The 13,452-nt window shown below is 40.5% G+C and overlaps 1 protein-coding gene across 3 annotated transcripts in view; it reads left to right on the forward strand.

Moving 5' to 3' along the window:
• slc16a4 (solute carrier family 16 member 4) overlaps positions 1 to 13,452 on the forward strand; it is a 31,796-nt gene that overhangs the window by 16,032 nt on the left and 2,312 nt on the right. For all 3 annotated transcript variants that reach the window (XM_015967742.3, XM_015967744.3, XM_070544640.1), the window contains 6 exons: positions 2,216 to 2,348; positions 2,642 to 2,774; positions 2,967 to 3,110; positions 3,246 to 3,407; positions 3,486 to 4,127; positions 8,741 to 8,952. In XM_015967742.3, coding sequence (XP_015823228.3) covers positions 2,216 to 2,348; positions 2,642 to 2,774; positions 2,967 to 3,110; positions 3,246 to 3,407; positions 3,486 to 4,127; positions 8,741 to 8,952 — 1,426 coding nt within the window. The remainder of the gene's footprint in view (positions 1 to 2,215; positions 2,349 to 2,641; positions 2,775 to 2,966; positions 3,111 to 3,245; positions 3,408 to 3,485; positions 4,128 to 8,740; positions 8,953 to 13,452) is intronic.

Raw genomic sequence — 13,452 nt, forward strand, 5'->3', positions numbered from 1 at the left:
AGCTAGTCATAACCATTCCAAAGTGGACTGCTATCATCTTACGTTTCAGTTTGTTTGTGAGTTTTATGATTATTTAGGGTGCTGCCAGCTTAGCTTAATACAGTTATCCACTTTCTATGCGTATTTACAAACCCTTGTGGTGAGAGCTAGCTGCCGTGCTAAGAGTTTAGCCTGCGAATCGGCAAGCAGGAATGTGTTAAAATGGCAGCAATCCACTTTGGAACTGATCCAGGTGAGACTGTTGTTCAAAGAGCTTTCTTACAACAAGCAACATATTAATAATTTATAAAAAATTTCCACTAAACCACTTTATACATTTTGAGCTGTTCCTTTAAGTCTCAGTTTGAGTTTTAAATCTACAAAAATCCATGTTCATCTGAACATAGATAAGGATTATGATGATGAGGGCCAGAAAGGAAGAGTTTAAATCTAAATCTCTGTCTAAAACCAAAACAATGATCTTAATCTCTATTATAATCTGTGTTGTTTTTGTTTTGTGTCAATAACACACACTTCATCAGTGCAGTTATGAGACAAGGTTATTTTGACCTGCACAATAATCTGGTGTTTGTTGAGATACGGTGAGATACACCAGCAGGGATTAAGCAGTGGAGAAAAGCTCTTTGAAATGAATCTTTATCCAGTAAAGTCTACCAGGAAGGGTGACACACCATCCTGGCCAGCCGTGCCAATGCTTCCTTATGGGAAGCAAAGGGCCTGACATTGCTCCCATTCAAATAGCCCCACCCCCTGAGATTTCTAACCAATCAGTGCTGAGCAGCGTACGTCACACACCGCGATGCTCAGTTTCTCATAAACAATGAAGATGGCATCTAAAGCAGTTTGCTGCAGCCCTTTCCTCTGTTCTAAGTGACTTGGACATGTCTTTAAAACCTCAACAAGCAGAAGCATCAAAAGCCTTTCTTCTAAAGTAAGATGTTTGCGCCGTCACCAGACGCCATCTTTGACTACAGCTAAAAATAACTACAGCGTTGCACAATACGGTTGTCATTTCCGCCTTTTTTCTGATTGGTTATTTTTGAGTTGCTTAGTGCTGCCCTAATCCCTAGTCCTGCTGGTGATGGTCGGAGGGACTGTGTTCGACAGCCTTGCTTCCATCTGTATGCCCCAGGGCAGCTGTGGCTACATTGTAGCTCATCATCACCAGAGTGTGAATGAGTAGATTACTGATGGTGTTGTGAAGGGCCTTTGGGGGGTTGTAAAACCCTAAGAAGGCCCAGTTTCAAGTCTGGAAGCTAAGTAAAGTCTGAAGCACTTTGATTTGTTTTTGTCCTCTTACTTGACATATGCAATGTTGTTCCTTCCCAGTCACACACCAGTGAGAATATTGGGAACAACTATAAACCAACCACTGATATTTCTCTAAACCGAAATAGTCATAAAATAGTCTCCTGCATTTCCGGCTTCATTACACCCACAAGCTGTTGGGTTATGTCACCAACATGAAGGGAACCAAACAAACCTGTTAAAATGACAAACCAATACAAAACTTCACATTAGCATGAAGCTTTGTACTAGTGCATGAGATAGAACGACCCATGAACAGTGATCTCCACTGGGCCGCTTTGATCACTGTATACCAAAGATTATCAGAATCCTCAGCTCAGCAGCTTTAAACATTTACATCTGTGATTTAAGATAATCAGAGTTGTATTCAACAAAAATGAGTTCAGCTGAAAACAGCATTTATTTAAACCTTACTTGATTTTACCAACATTTAACAGCAGCAGCAGCAACTTTACTGCATAAATGGTGTTTTTCAGACTGATTTTTTCTAGGGAATAGTTTCTTTGATCCAGATCTGGTTGAAGAGTTTTTTTCCCCTCTATACTTGTTCTCAGTTAAATTGAACAAAGAAACTATTATCAGCCCAGCGTGCAGATAGCATGCTGCTGGTGCTTACGGCAGACTTACAGCTATAATGTACATAATTAAATATTTGCTCTTCATGCTGTACTCCAGGGCAGATCCAGGTTTGGTTGCTCTGTGACTGACCTGTTTCATAGTTTAACTGGGTTGCGTTTGCTATTTTTTCATTCCTGTTTAGAAAATGTGAAAAATAAAGTGTGTAATTAAAGCTGTACGTTTGACATTTACACTGAGTACACATGCACTGTAAATCTTGTGATGAATCTTGTGCATTCCCTAAAATAATCCCAGTTTTGCATGAATGTGTTTACTTTTTTGATTCCAGTGAAACAGAGGACATCATGAATCTGTTCAGGAAAGATCCCATGACTACACGGAAGGAGAAAGAAAAAGACATTGAGTATGAGGATCCTCCAGACGGAGGTTGGGGCTGGATGGTGGTGTTGCACTGTTTCTTGGTAAGTACCTCTGCTGTGGTTCATTTTCAGCCTGTATCTAACTGAGCTAAGGCAGAAGTTTTCAACATTTTTCTCACTTTCTGAATGACCGAAATCAAAGGGTCCCTGCTGCGTTCTAGATGCCGGTAATGACTTTGTCTCTATTTTGAGAAAAAATTCTCCCTCGATTGTTAAAATTCCAATGACATAATAGTCAGTTCTGCTAAATTAAAGAAATTGAATGCAGAAATCCCTTTTTTGTTGAGTTTTACATTTGAACAAATGGCATTAACTATTATTTTGTGTTTATGCAGGTGAACGTCCTTGTGATGGGCACACTGAAAAGCTTCGGAATCTTCTTTGTGGCATTCCAAGACGAGTTTGGAGGCTCAGCGGAGAGCATCAGCTGGATAGGCTCCATCATGTCTAGTCTACGTCTGTCTGGAGGTTTGAATTTAAAAAAAGACTTTTTTTTTTTTTTTTACTTTTTTTTGTCTTAGCAAGCTTCTGTAAAAATACTTCAAAACTGATTTCTGATCATCCGATCACATAACGTTTAATATTCAACAAGTTTCAGGAGTGTGAAGAATGATACGTGACCAAACACGGATCTTACTTCTGCTCTTGTTTCCTCTGTAGCTCCCATCGCCTCTGTGGTGTGTGCCAAACTGGGAGCAAGGGTTGCCTCCATCAGTGGGGCAGTGCTGGTCAGCGGGGGCTTTATCATCAGTATTTTTGCCAACAGTGTGGTTTTCCTCTACATAAGCATGGGTGTAATAGTTGGTGAGTTAAAATGTGTTATTTGTATTCATAATGCTGTAGAACTAACTGGTTCCCAATGATTTTTATTACCAGACTCTTTGTGAGTAAAAAAAAGTCTAAATCCTGTTAATCTTTGGGGTTTTTTTCTCCTCTCAGGAATGGGATTTGCACTACTATACCAATCATTCTCAGTGATAACAGCACTTTACTTCAGAAAAAGATTGGCGACAGCCTATGCAATAGGGCGTTCTGGTATGGGTTTGACCTTTGCCCTAGCTCCATTTACTCAGCTACTTCTAGACCAATATGCTTGGCAAGGTAAGAAAGACACACATTCAAATGAGCTGATGTGTGATGGTAGGGTTCTATGTTCTGGGTATTTGTTGTCATCTATAGGGGCAATGCTGATTCTCGGAGGTCTCATGTTGAATCTAGTGGCTTCTGGAATGCTTCTGCGGCCCATCAACGTGAAGCCAGCTGTTTCGAACACCACCTCTTCACCCATCCAAAAGAGTCCTGCTGTTTCCCTGAAGAGTTCTGCAGAGAAGGAATACCCCAAGAGTTGCTTGAATGGTTCCTCTCTTTTATCTAATGGCATCTCCAAATCAGACTCCATTCCATCCTCCCCTCTGCCTCACAGGGACACTGAGAACTTGAGAGGACGATGCATTCAGGGCCAGTCATTGAACCCCGAACTGGCCAGACTGGTGTTCAATGGTGTTAATGGCCACGAGCCTCACCATGACTCAAGTCAGTGTAAGCCCATGGCTCCAGACAGCCCAGCTGAGGTCAATGGGAGCATGAATGGGTCGACCAATGTTGGATTTTCTTCACATGCCAGCCTGCCCAGTGAGGAGACTACCAGAAAAACCAAAGTGCTGGATTTTTCCTTGTTAAAGAACCCGTTCTTTTGCATCTACACTTGGTCCCTGGTCTTCAGTCAGCTTGCTTACTTCATCCCATATTTCCACCTGTCTGCAAGGGCCAGAAATCTGGGCATTGATGCAATGGATGCTTCTTTTATAATCTCTGTGGCAGGTAAGTCTTGTGATATTTTAGCAGAAAACTTTAAAACGTTTTTTATTGAGAGCATTTTCCAGTGCTACACATATGTGAGGAGGAAACACTCTACGTCTGGATTTTTAATTTAGAATCAGGAGTTTTCAGTCAGTGGGGTAACTATTAGGTGGGATCGGGTGCTCTGTTTGTGTAATTTGTGGTAATTTACCGTTGCATAAATGAATCAACATTGCACAGTGATGCCATTAGTTGGTATTGTTGCAATATAAAGGTCCTGGGTTCAGTTCCATTGGGAGTTTGCATGTATATATGTGATGTTTATTTGACATGGACACAGCAATTACATTGGACGAACCAGATGCATTGTTTAGTGTGTTAGCACACATGCTAATTTGCAACACTTGTCCATAGAACCTTTCTAAAAAGAAGAATACTTTAAAATAAAATACAAAGAGATCAACAATAAATCAAACAGAAAACAGATTAAAATCGCAAACAATTTTCAATAAAAAAGAATTAAAAGAATAAAACAAGGCAATTTGAGCAGCAATGTAAGAGTTTAAAACTATTCATGTAGACATTGTTGTTTAGACTTTAACCATTTTTTGAGTTCTTTGTTAAAAACTTTACTGTCCGTTTCCAGTTTTAGGTCAGTAGGTAGAGAGTTCCAAAGTTTGGTCCCCTTTACAGAAAGGGCAGACTGACCAAAAGAAGTCTTGCACCGCGGGACGAGACAATCACCACAGGTGGAGGCTCGAGTGATCGTTCTATGAGAGCTCTGACGTCTGATGGCCACAGTAGAGAACAGTTTAGACAAGTTATCATTTAGACAATTGAAACAGAATCTTAGAGTGCTAAAATTAATAAAATTTTTGAAAGTGAGATTATGTTTCCTTAAAATGCGACAGTGATGCCATTTCAATGGTTTCTGGTCCATCATTTTTATTGCTTACTTGTATAGTAAGACTATAGGTTTTAGAGTCGTGGATGAAGCCTGTGACCATGATTAATGCAATATGATAAGTGGGGAAAGATCAGTGCATGCATGTACAGTTTAGCAGTTTGGTGCAACAGGTTCCTTCTGATAAAACAGAAGCAGTGTAAATTTGTATTAACCTTATTACAGACGTGCTTAACCTGACCGTCAAATGATGTGCACGCATGGATATTCTATTGGCATTCCAGTTTCCTCCCACAAACACATATGTTACGTAATTTAATGTCTCAAAATGTACCCCAGAAGTGAGTGGTAATCATTAGTTAGCTCCATGTGGTCCTGTGATGGACTGGTAACCTGTCCAAGCTGTCTCCAGCTTCTAGCCAAATGACTGCTAGAGAACACCACTTATTAAAAAGCAGGATCGACTGGGTGGAGGGGATGGATGGGTGGATGGTACCATTACAAATAGAGTTAGAAATGCACATAAGGCATCAATCATATCTGAGAATTTGATTATAAAACTTCGCAAACCTTCAAAATTAAATCAATTCAAAGCCATTGATTGCTCAAGATCGGGCAGAGAAGTCAGTGCAAATAGAGGAAGGTTGTAGCAGAGTCCTGACCTTAAAGGAGCTGCATCAGGCAGCCATGAGAGAAAAACCCACTAAGTCAGGGATGTTTAGTAAAGAGAGAAAGCTAATGTGCAGGACTGACTCACAGCTATTGGTAAAGGATGAGCCATATTTCGCAATTATTTTACTGTAATATCAAGATCACAGATTACATAAGATTTATGAAATTTTTACCAAACAATTTTCTTCTGTGAAAAGCACCCAAAAGAAAAAATTAATTAAAAATATTTTTAAACAAAGCAGTCTTCATTCGTAGCAGCAGCAAAGTGCTAACAGGTGCTAGCAATGCTAAAATATCATCACAGCTAAAACATAAATCTGATTTAAATCACCAACTCCCAGCAAAGTCATGTGAGCAGAACAAAGCTACAGTTAATCATGTAAACACATCGTTTTATTATACTTTGTTTCATGACCACACCAGTAAAAGGCAGGAAGTGATCAGGCTTAGAATGTGCCACATCTAAAAGGGTCCAGACAGAAACGGTTCTTAAATATGCTGGTCCCAGTTTTTCAGTCAGAATTCTACAATCTTAATATTTTAGCACCAACAGTCTAATCCTTCGCATATATTATCTTATTTTTCATCCATACTGGTAATATCTGGGTGAAGTTGTTATTTTACAAAGGAATACTGTCATTTTGATCAACAGCTTTGTTGAAACCTATGTATTTGTTTCCTTTTTAAATGGTTCAGAGATAATTTATGGTTAGAATCTGCTTAAAATTAAGTAAAATTAGTAAAACATGCATTGGTTTTAGAAAAATAAATAGAAATTTGTTTTGTAGTTGTGTTAATTCAGTTTAACACATTTTATCTTTCATAGTTTTCAAAAGCCTTCTCACAGTCTGCCTCTTTCCAGATGGGTCCTGGTTTAGTGGACAGTCTTGGGTAACCGTACGGTTTTTACAGTGTCTGTGAAGAGGCAGGGCCAGTATTTTCATTTTTGTTTTTTACAGACAGGATCTCCTACATGATGCAAAGAAGTGCTCCAACAACTTTTGGGCATTAATTATTTGTGAGCGGCTCAGACTCTGCAGTCTTATGTAATGAACGTTCTTACATAAAAGCTGAACTTTGGCCCACTGGCCTGGACGGCCGGGTTTAGCTGTGTGCCATCGATGAGGCCCCTCCATTTGACCAGAAAACAGCATTAACATTTTGACCACCGACCACACAGACATGTGGTTCTGTAAGTGCTGTGTCAGGCTTTGTGAATTATTGAGATGCAGCTGTGTCCATTAGCGTTCAAATATTAATGATCACTATTAAAAACACGTTAAATATTGAGACTTTTTTAGGTGATTATTGTTAATCTTTTCAGAAATCGTGACAAATCTTTCCTCCACAAGGACACTGACAGTTTGGCGGTTTGCACAAGAAACTCAAAACTTATTGATTGAACCAAAGACAATTCCGTTGTATAGAATTACACAAGCACGACTAAAATCATCCGGTAAAGTAGACTTTCTGCATATTGTAATAGAAACCAGAGAATGTAGATGTTTGTTATTTTGCCCAATGCTTTGTAGGTTTACTCTGATGGGTTTTGAGCCAGAACGCAGCAAGACCCACAGATTCTTTTCAATTAGATATTCTTTCTCGTCCTTTGGTCATGTGCGCTGTTGTAGAGACGCAAAAGGGACCGAGCCTGAGACACGGGGTGCCACCCACACCACAAAGCACCACCATCCCGATGTCCCGCTGTCCTCCCCTTTGAGATCCAACGTTGTCATTGGCTTGGCTGAGAGAAAGGGAAACCACTGTCATCTGGGTCAGAGTGTTCATCAACTCTCAGTCACCGACACTGGAGCTAACCGGAGTCGCTAAGCAACAACAAGCTGAGAGAAGTCGTTGGCGCGGGGACAAGTCTGGGGTCCCAGTGTTGTTTGAGAGCAGTTCTGAAGTGGATGATCCTTTGCGGAGGAGCGCCAATGCTTACAAAAAGGAGGCACATAAAGCCAGCAGTGGTTTCAGAGAAGCTGGGAAAACCAAATTTTTTTATAACTCTCTGTTTTAATGTCCCAGTTTAAAGCAACTTGAGTGGCATGGGCCCTCTCCCTGCAGCCCTCCAGGGCTCATCAATGCCCAGAAGGCTGGCTTGTTAGGGTTAGCAGTCTAGCACCAGCCTTAACAACTTCTTTACTTGATGACACTGTGGAAAGGTAATGAACAGGACCGATGTCCCTGATGCACTTGGCTGGAGGTGCTGCTACTTGGAGAGGCCAAATCTAAACAGCATTGTGCTGAGTTTGAACAGGAACAGCTGCAGGGCTAAACCAACCTGCTGAGGCTAAAACACACAAACAAACTCACATCTTGTCAGTATTCAAGCAGGGGACTCTCCGGGACATTTCTTGGATCACAAAAGGAGGGCACATAAACATTACACAGCTGCCTCATGTCATCCCTTTAACCTTACTTAGGTCCTGTTAGGTAAGAGGTGCTGAGGTGTTGGTTGACGTGTGGTCCTCCAGGCTTCGTCAAAGGCTTTAAACACGCCAAAGACACAGACTCGGCTGGAGTTGTGCTGCAGAGGCTGTAGAAAGGATGGGTTACTCTGATACGCCTAAAACCAGCTTGCTTCATTGATCAATAGCTCAGTGCTACCTGCTTATAGCAACAGTCAATACACCACTGCAGTTTCTGCATTGGCTATCATATTAAAGGTGACCTCAGCAGAGGAAAGTTCATTTCTACTCAGTCATCACTCCCAAGCAGCAGCAGCAATCAGACAGAGGATGTAGCGTGCATAACTACCAGATCAGGTCTAAGTCTGGGTAATTCAGAGGAGTCATTCTTAACCCTCATATTCACCAGCGACTCTCAAATATCCACAGATTCACAATAACATTTGGTCAAATGTTTTTATTTATTTGACCTTTATTTCATATTAAAAGGCTCTGTTAACTGCATCACCACTGCTGCTATCAATGGAAGGTTTAAGACATAACTATTTCCTCATATATATATGAATTTTTAAATATTTAGTGTCAAATTTAGCTTTAATTGATTTCCGTTTCTCATGTTCTCCTCTCCACCTTTGCCTGTGTTGCAGGTATCACAGAGACTGTCGCCCAGTTGGCCTCAGGCTGGGTGACAGACAGGAACCTGTTCCATAAATATCATTACCACAAAGCCTACCTGATCCTCTGTGGTTTGGTCAACCTCCTATCCCCTCTAGCAACCTCCTACATACTGCTGATGGTGTACGCTGTTTTCTTTGCCATCTTCTGTGGCGGCTACATGGCTCTGCTGCTTCCTGTTCTAGTAAGGAGCATTTCAAAATTGGCATTTTCTTTTAGACTAATAGCCATCACACATTAGTTTAGCGGGGTTGAAAAGTTTTAAATGTTTTATTTTTGTTCCAAATTAACTAAACTAACAAGCAGCAGCCTTATTATGTTTAAATCTGTTTCTGTTTCATTCAGCTGTTGCACATTATTTATTTATTTATTTATTGTTTGTTTGTTTGTTTTTGCCCTAAGCAGCAACCAAAAGTGAAACAGTTAGCTGCAAATTTCTTCTGCAAGTAATCACAAAAATTGGATATAAGCAACTTTAATGTGAAAATGACAATAGGTGTTCAAATGAAATGCTTTAATGTTTTTGAAAAAGAACGTTGTTTAAGGATCTGAACTTGCTCCACTGTAGCTGCTTTACCCCATCTAATGGTCAGAAATCGGTTAGATATTACTTATCCTTGCACCATTAAAAGGATCAAAACACAGACCAGACTTTTTACTGTTTAACTTTGAGTACATTAGTAAAATCAAACCTCAAAGACTAGATGAGCCTAAAAGGCCACTCAGCATTTTACATTTAAACTTCCTCCTGATTTTATTAGACGTTTACAGGTTCCATACCATGTTATTCTACACATTTAGGAGCAAAAGTAGACACAGTATGATAAAATATTACCAGTGGCACTATTGAAATATAATGAATCTTAAATAAAAGTTATTTTCATCAGCCTTAGTTCATAACAGGAAATGAAATGTTTTTTTTTTTTTTTGTTCAGTGAAGCTCTAGCCTGGCCAGCCATGCCTGGTAACACTCCCATTCAAATAACCCCACCCCTTAAGAATTCTAACCGAGCCAATCAGCGCTGAGCAGAGTTAAGCTGGGCGGACACTGTGCGACTTTTTCACTCGCAGCGTTCAGCTTCAGCTCAAACTGTACGACTTCCTCGCAGAGCAGATCTCACGAGTCATGCGCTCACACTGCACGACCCAGTTCTCGGATGCGACCCGACTGCTCACACTGTACGTCTGGTAGCAACACGTCGGCCCTAAAAATATGCTAAAAATAGCAGTTTTTACACAACACGTCAGACTGTTTTGTCTTGTTTTGCCTGTTGTCCTTCGGGAGTGCTGCAGGAGGACACACAGGGATTTATGGGGCTTGGATGAGGAAAACGAAATAAAGAAAGTAAATCTGTGTTTTATGATCAGTTTAATTTGACATGAACACGACAAACACGCTTTCTTGACAATCTTTGTGAGTAAAAAAAACGTGTAGAAATAAAAACGAACAACGTGTGTGTTATTAGGGAAATAGCGGGCGCGGTGTTGATGAAGGATTGCGCATGCGCCGTGAGCGGTTCTGATACTTTTTGGGTCGCAGCTGCTCGCAGCGCCGCTTCAACAGTGTGATACCCTCACGAGGGACGAGCAAAATATTAAACACGCCAGAAGAACCGTGCGAGCTCACGATTGCTGGTCAGTAGCTGGTCACGTGGTGTTAATCGCCTCTCGTAACCCCTTGTAGACTACACGACGCTCGGCGCAAAACTCGCCCCAATCTCGTGGATTCTCGCACGAGTGGAAAATTTGCACAAAAAAGTGAAAAAGTCGCTCATTGTACGCCCGGCTTAAGTCACACACCGCGACTCTCAGTTTCTCATAAACGATGAAGATGGCGTCTGAAGTGGAGTTGGCTGCGGCCCTTGCCTCTTTTCTTGGACATGTCCTTCAAACCACAACAAGAAGAAGCGCTGAAAGCCTTTCTTCTAAAGAAAGATGTTTGTGACATCGCCAGTCGCCATCTTTGACTACAGCTACAAAAAACTACAGCAGTGCACGATACAGCTGTTTTTTTTCTGATTGGTTATTTTTGAGCTGGCTAGCCCCACCCCTCATGGTGCTCGCTGCCTGAGTATCCAGACTCGTCCTCTGTGTGGGATAGACAGGGTGAGTCTGGCAGACCAGGCTAGTGAAGCTCCGCCCACACCTGCTCTGATAAAACACACCTATAACATTTAGCATTTAGGCTAACCATTAATTGCATTGTTCTTGGTAGTGTAGTGGGTAATTTTGCTGTCTGATGTTCTGTTTTGTCATGAGCTGATGTGGCTTTGACTCCCGGTGGTGTCGGCAGTCGTTTATTTAACCAGCTGAAGCAGATTTCATCTTTTTTATATTTTAGTTTTAGTGATTATTTTTTGCTTAATATTTTGTCTCTAAAGAACTTTGAACTTGGCCATTTCCAAGTAGCATTTTAGTTGATTTACTCATCTCCCCTCACAAGGACTCACACGGGCTCAGTAAACAAAGAAAGAAAAAAAAGATTAGTTCTTACTTTTTAAACAGTTTACCAATAAAGGATTGAAAACATAGTACTGGCAAGAGCAGCTAAAAAAAGAAGAAAAAATTAGTTATTTCTGCAACCAGGATGCGAGCCTACGCCAAACAACATGCCAGTTTGACACCCTAACCTCTGCAGAAGTATTGTACATGACACCAGTCGACTAAACCACATATCCTGTGCTGGCCAGAGGAGGCAGGTTTCAGATCAGACCAGCTTGCAGGAGAGGAGCAGGGCCTGATGACGAGACTAGTTTCCATTGACACTTTACAAGATTTTAAACTCTAAATTTGCAGCTGAAACAGGAAAATACATGAATGCAGCCTAAAACTTTTTTTATGAGGAATATCACATGGTAAAAACCTCCAAACAGTAGATTTCCATGATATGGCCCCTTTAAAATCAAAAGCTATTGAGTGAAGGCAAACACGTTTTTTTCTTAAAGTTCATCAGATCCCTTTGAAATGATCCTAATACTACTGCCACTGCTCCCATCTTGCCACACTGCCGCTCTCGTCTTAAGTTACCTTACAGTATCAGGCTCAGCTGAATCCGCAGCAGGTGTGAGAAGTGAGCAAGCTTTGTTAAATCAGAAAAAGAAAACTTGGGTTTGTTTTCCAGCTGCCGTTTTGGGTGGGGGTCCATGTTGAGTCACTGGATATTCAGTCTCTTTAGTCATTTTACCTGCTGACATTTAGTTGCTGCGGTTTGATTTTACCCAACAATGACGAGGACTCAACGGCCATCCCTCTGGGCTAGAACGAGGACGTGTGACAATCCGAATGATGAAATCTGATTTTATTGTTGTTTCTAAAAGGAAATCATTGAGAAACATGACATACTCGCATGTTTTCTGCTCGATAGTTTTAAAAGTTATTAAAGAAGTTAATCCCAACAGTAGAATTACATAACCTGTAGTCACTCTCAAGCTCTCTTTCGTGTTTCCGATTACGTTGAAGAAGGAGAATTCAGAAGCCAGCTACTGTGATCAAATAAAACATTACCATTGGCACTATTGAGATAGCTTAAATACAATTTTATTTTTGTCAGCCTAATTTATACCCGGAAATAAAACGTTACGTTTCAGTGAAACTCTGCCCATGTCCGCTTCGACAAAACGGGCCAGTCCAGAGGCCAGAGGTTAAGACATCTGCCTGATGACTCAGGTTTGCCATGTGCTCATGTGGATTTGAATCCCGATGGTGTCAACAGTCATTTATTTAGCCAGTTGAAGCAAATGTCATGTTTGTTGTTTTATTTTAGTTTAGTGGATTATTTTCTGCAAAGATCTTTGAATTTGGTTATTTCCAAGCAGCGTTTTAGCTGTTTACTCAGCTCACCTCACATGGACTCACACTGGCTAAATAAACAAAAAAAAGTAATAAAAATAAATAAATAAATAAATAAAAAGATTAGTGCTTTTTAAACAGTTTACCAATAAAGGGTTGAAAACTTACTGGCAAGTGCAGCTAAAGAAAAAAAAATAAAAAGTTACTGCTGCTACCGGGGTGTGAACCTGCACAAGACAACACGCCAATTCAGACTCTAATCTCTAGACTTCCAGGTCGGTTCCTTTACGTTAGTCACCTACGCTGCATACCCTGTGCTGGCCAGGGTAGACAAGTTTCAGAACCCAGACCAGATTCAGGGGATGAAGTGGGCCTGGTGTCAGAAGAAGAAAGATGATATTACCTACAACTTTTCCATTCGGGCTCATCGATAATTTCAAAATAAAAGTCAAAACTTGCAGCTGAAGCAGGAAAATGCATGGATACAGCCAAACACGGGTCTGAGGGTATTTTTCATGCTGAAACAACAATGTGACATGCTCCAAGAAGTAGATTTTCTATTATATGGCCCCTTTATTGTTTATAATTATCAATCTATGCATAAATGAGATTTTGAGTGTTTTCTGTGGATTTAGACGAGGAGAGCCTTGTGAGAGAACAACCTTCAATCTGACTAAAAAGAAGATAATTCCTCCTGTCTGTCTTTGACTCATTAAATACATGTAATGTTCATTTGATGGCTTTTGATTCAACTTTATATTAAACTGTGTTTTTACGTACGTTATTAAAGACAAATGAATTTTAATTCTCTTTTTATTTTAACACAATGATCTTTCAAAGATTCTTTTCTCTCTCAGATGTTTCCAGTTTTCTCTTTTGAACATGTTGTTCTTTT

The sequence above is a fragment of the Nothobranchius furzeri genome, chromosome 15 (genome assembly GCF_043380555.1).
Source record: "Nothobranchius furzeri strain GRZ-AD chromosome 15, NfurGRZ-RIMD1, whole genome shotgun sequence".
Lineage (NCBI taxonomy): Eukaryota > Metazoa > Chordata > Actinopteri > Cyprinodontiformes > Nothobranchiidae > Nothobranchius > Nothobranchius furzeri.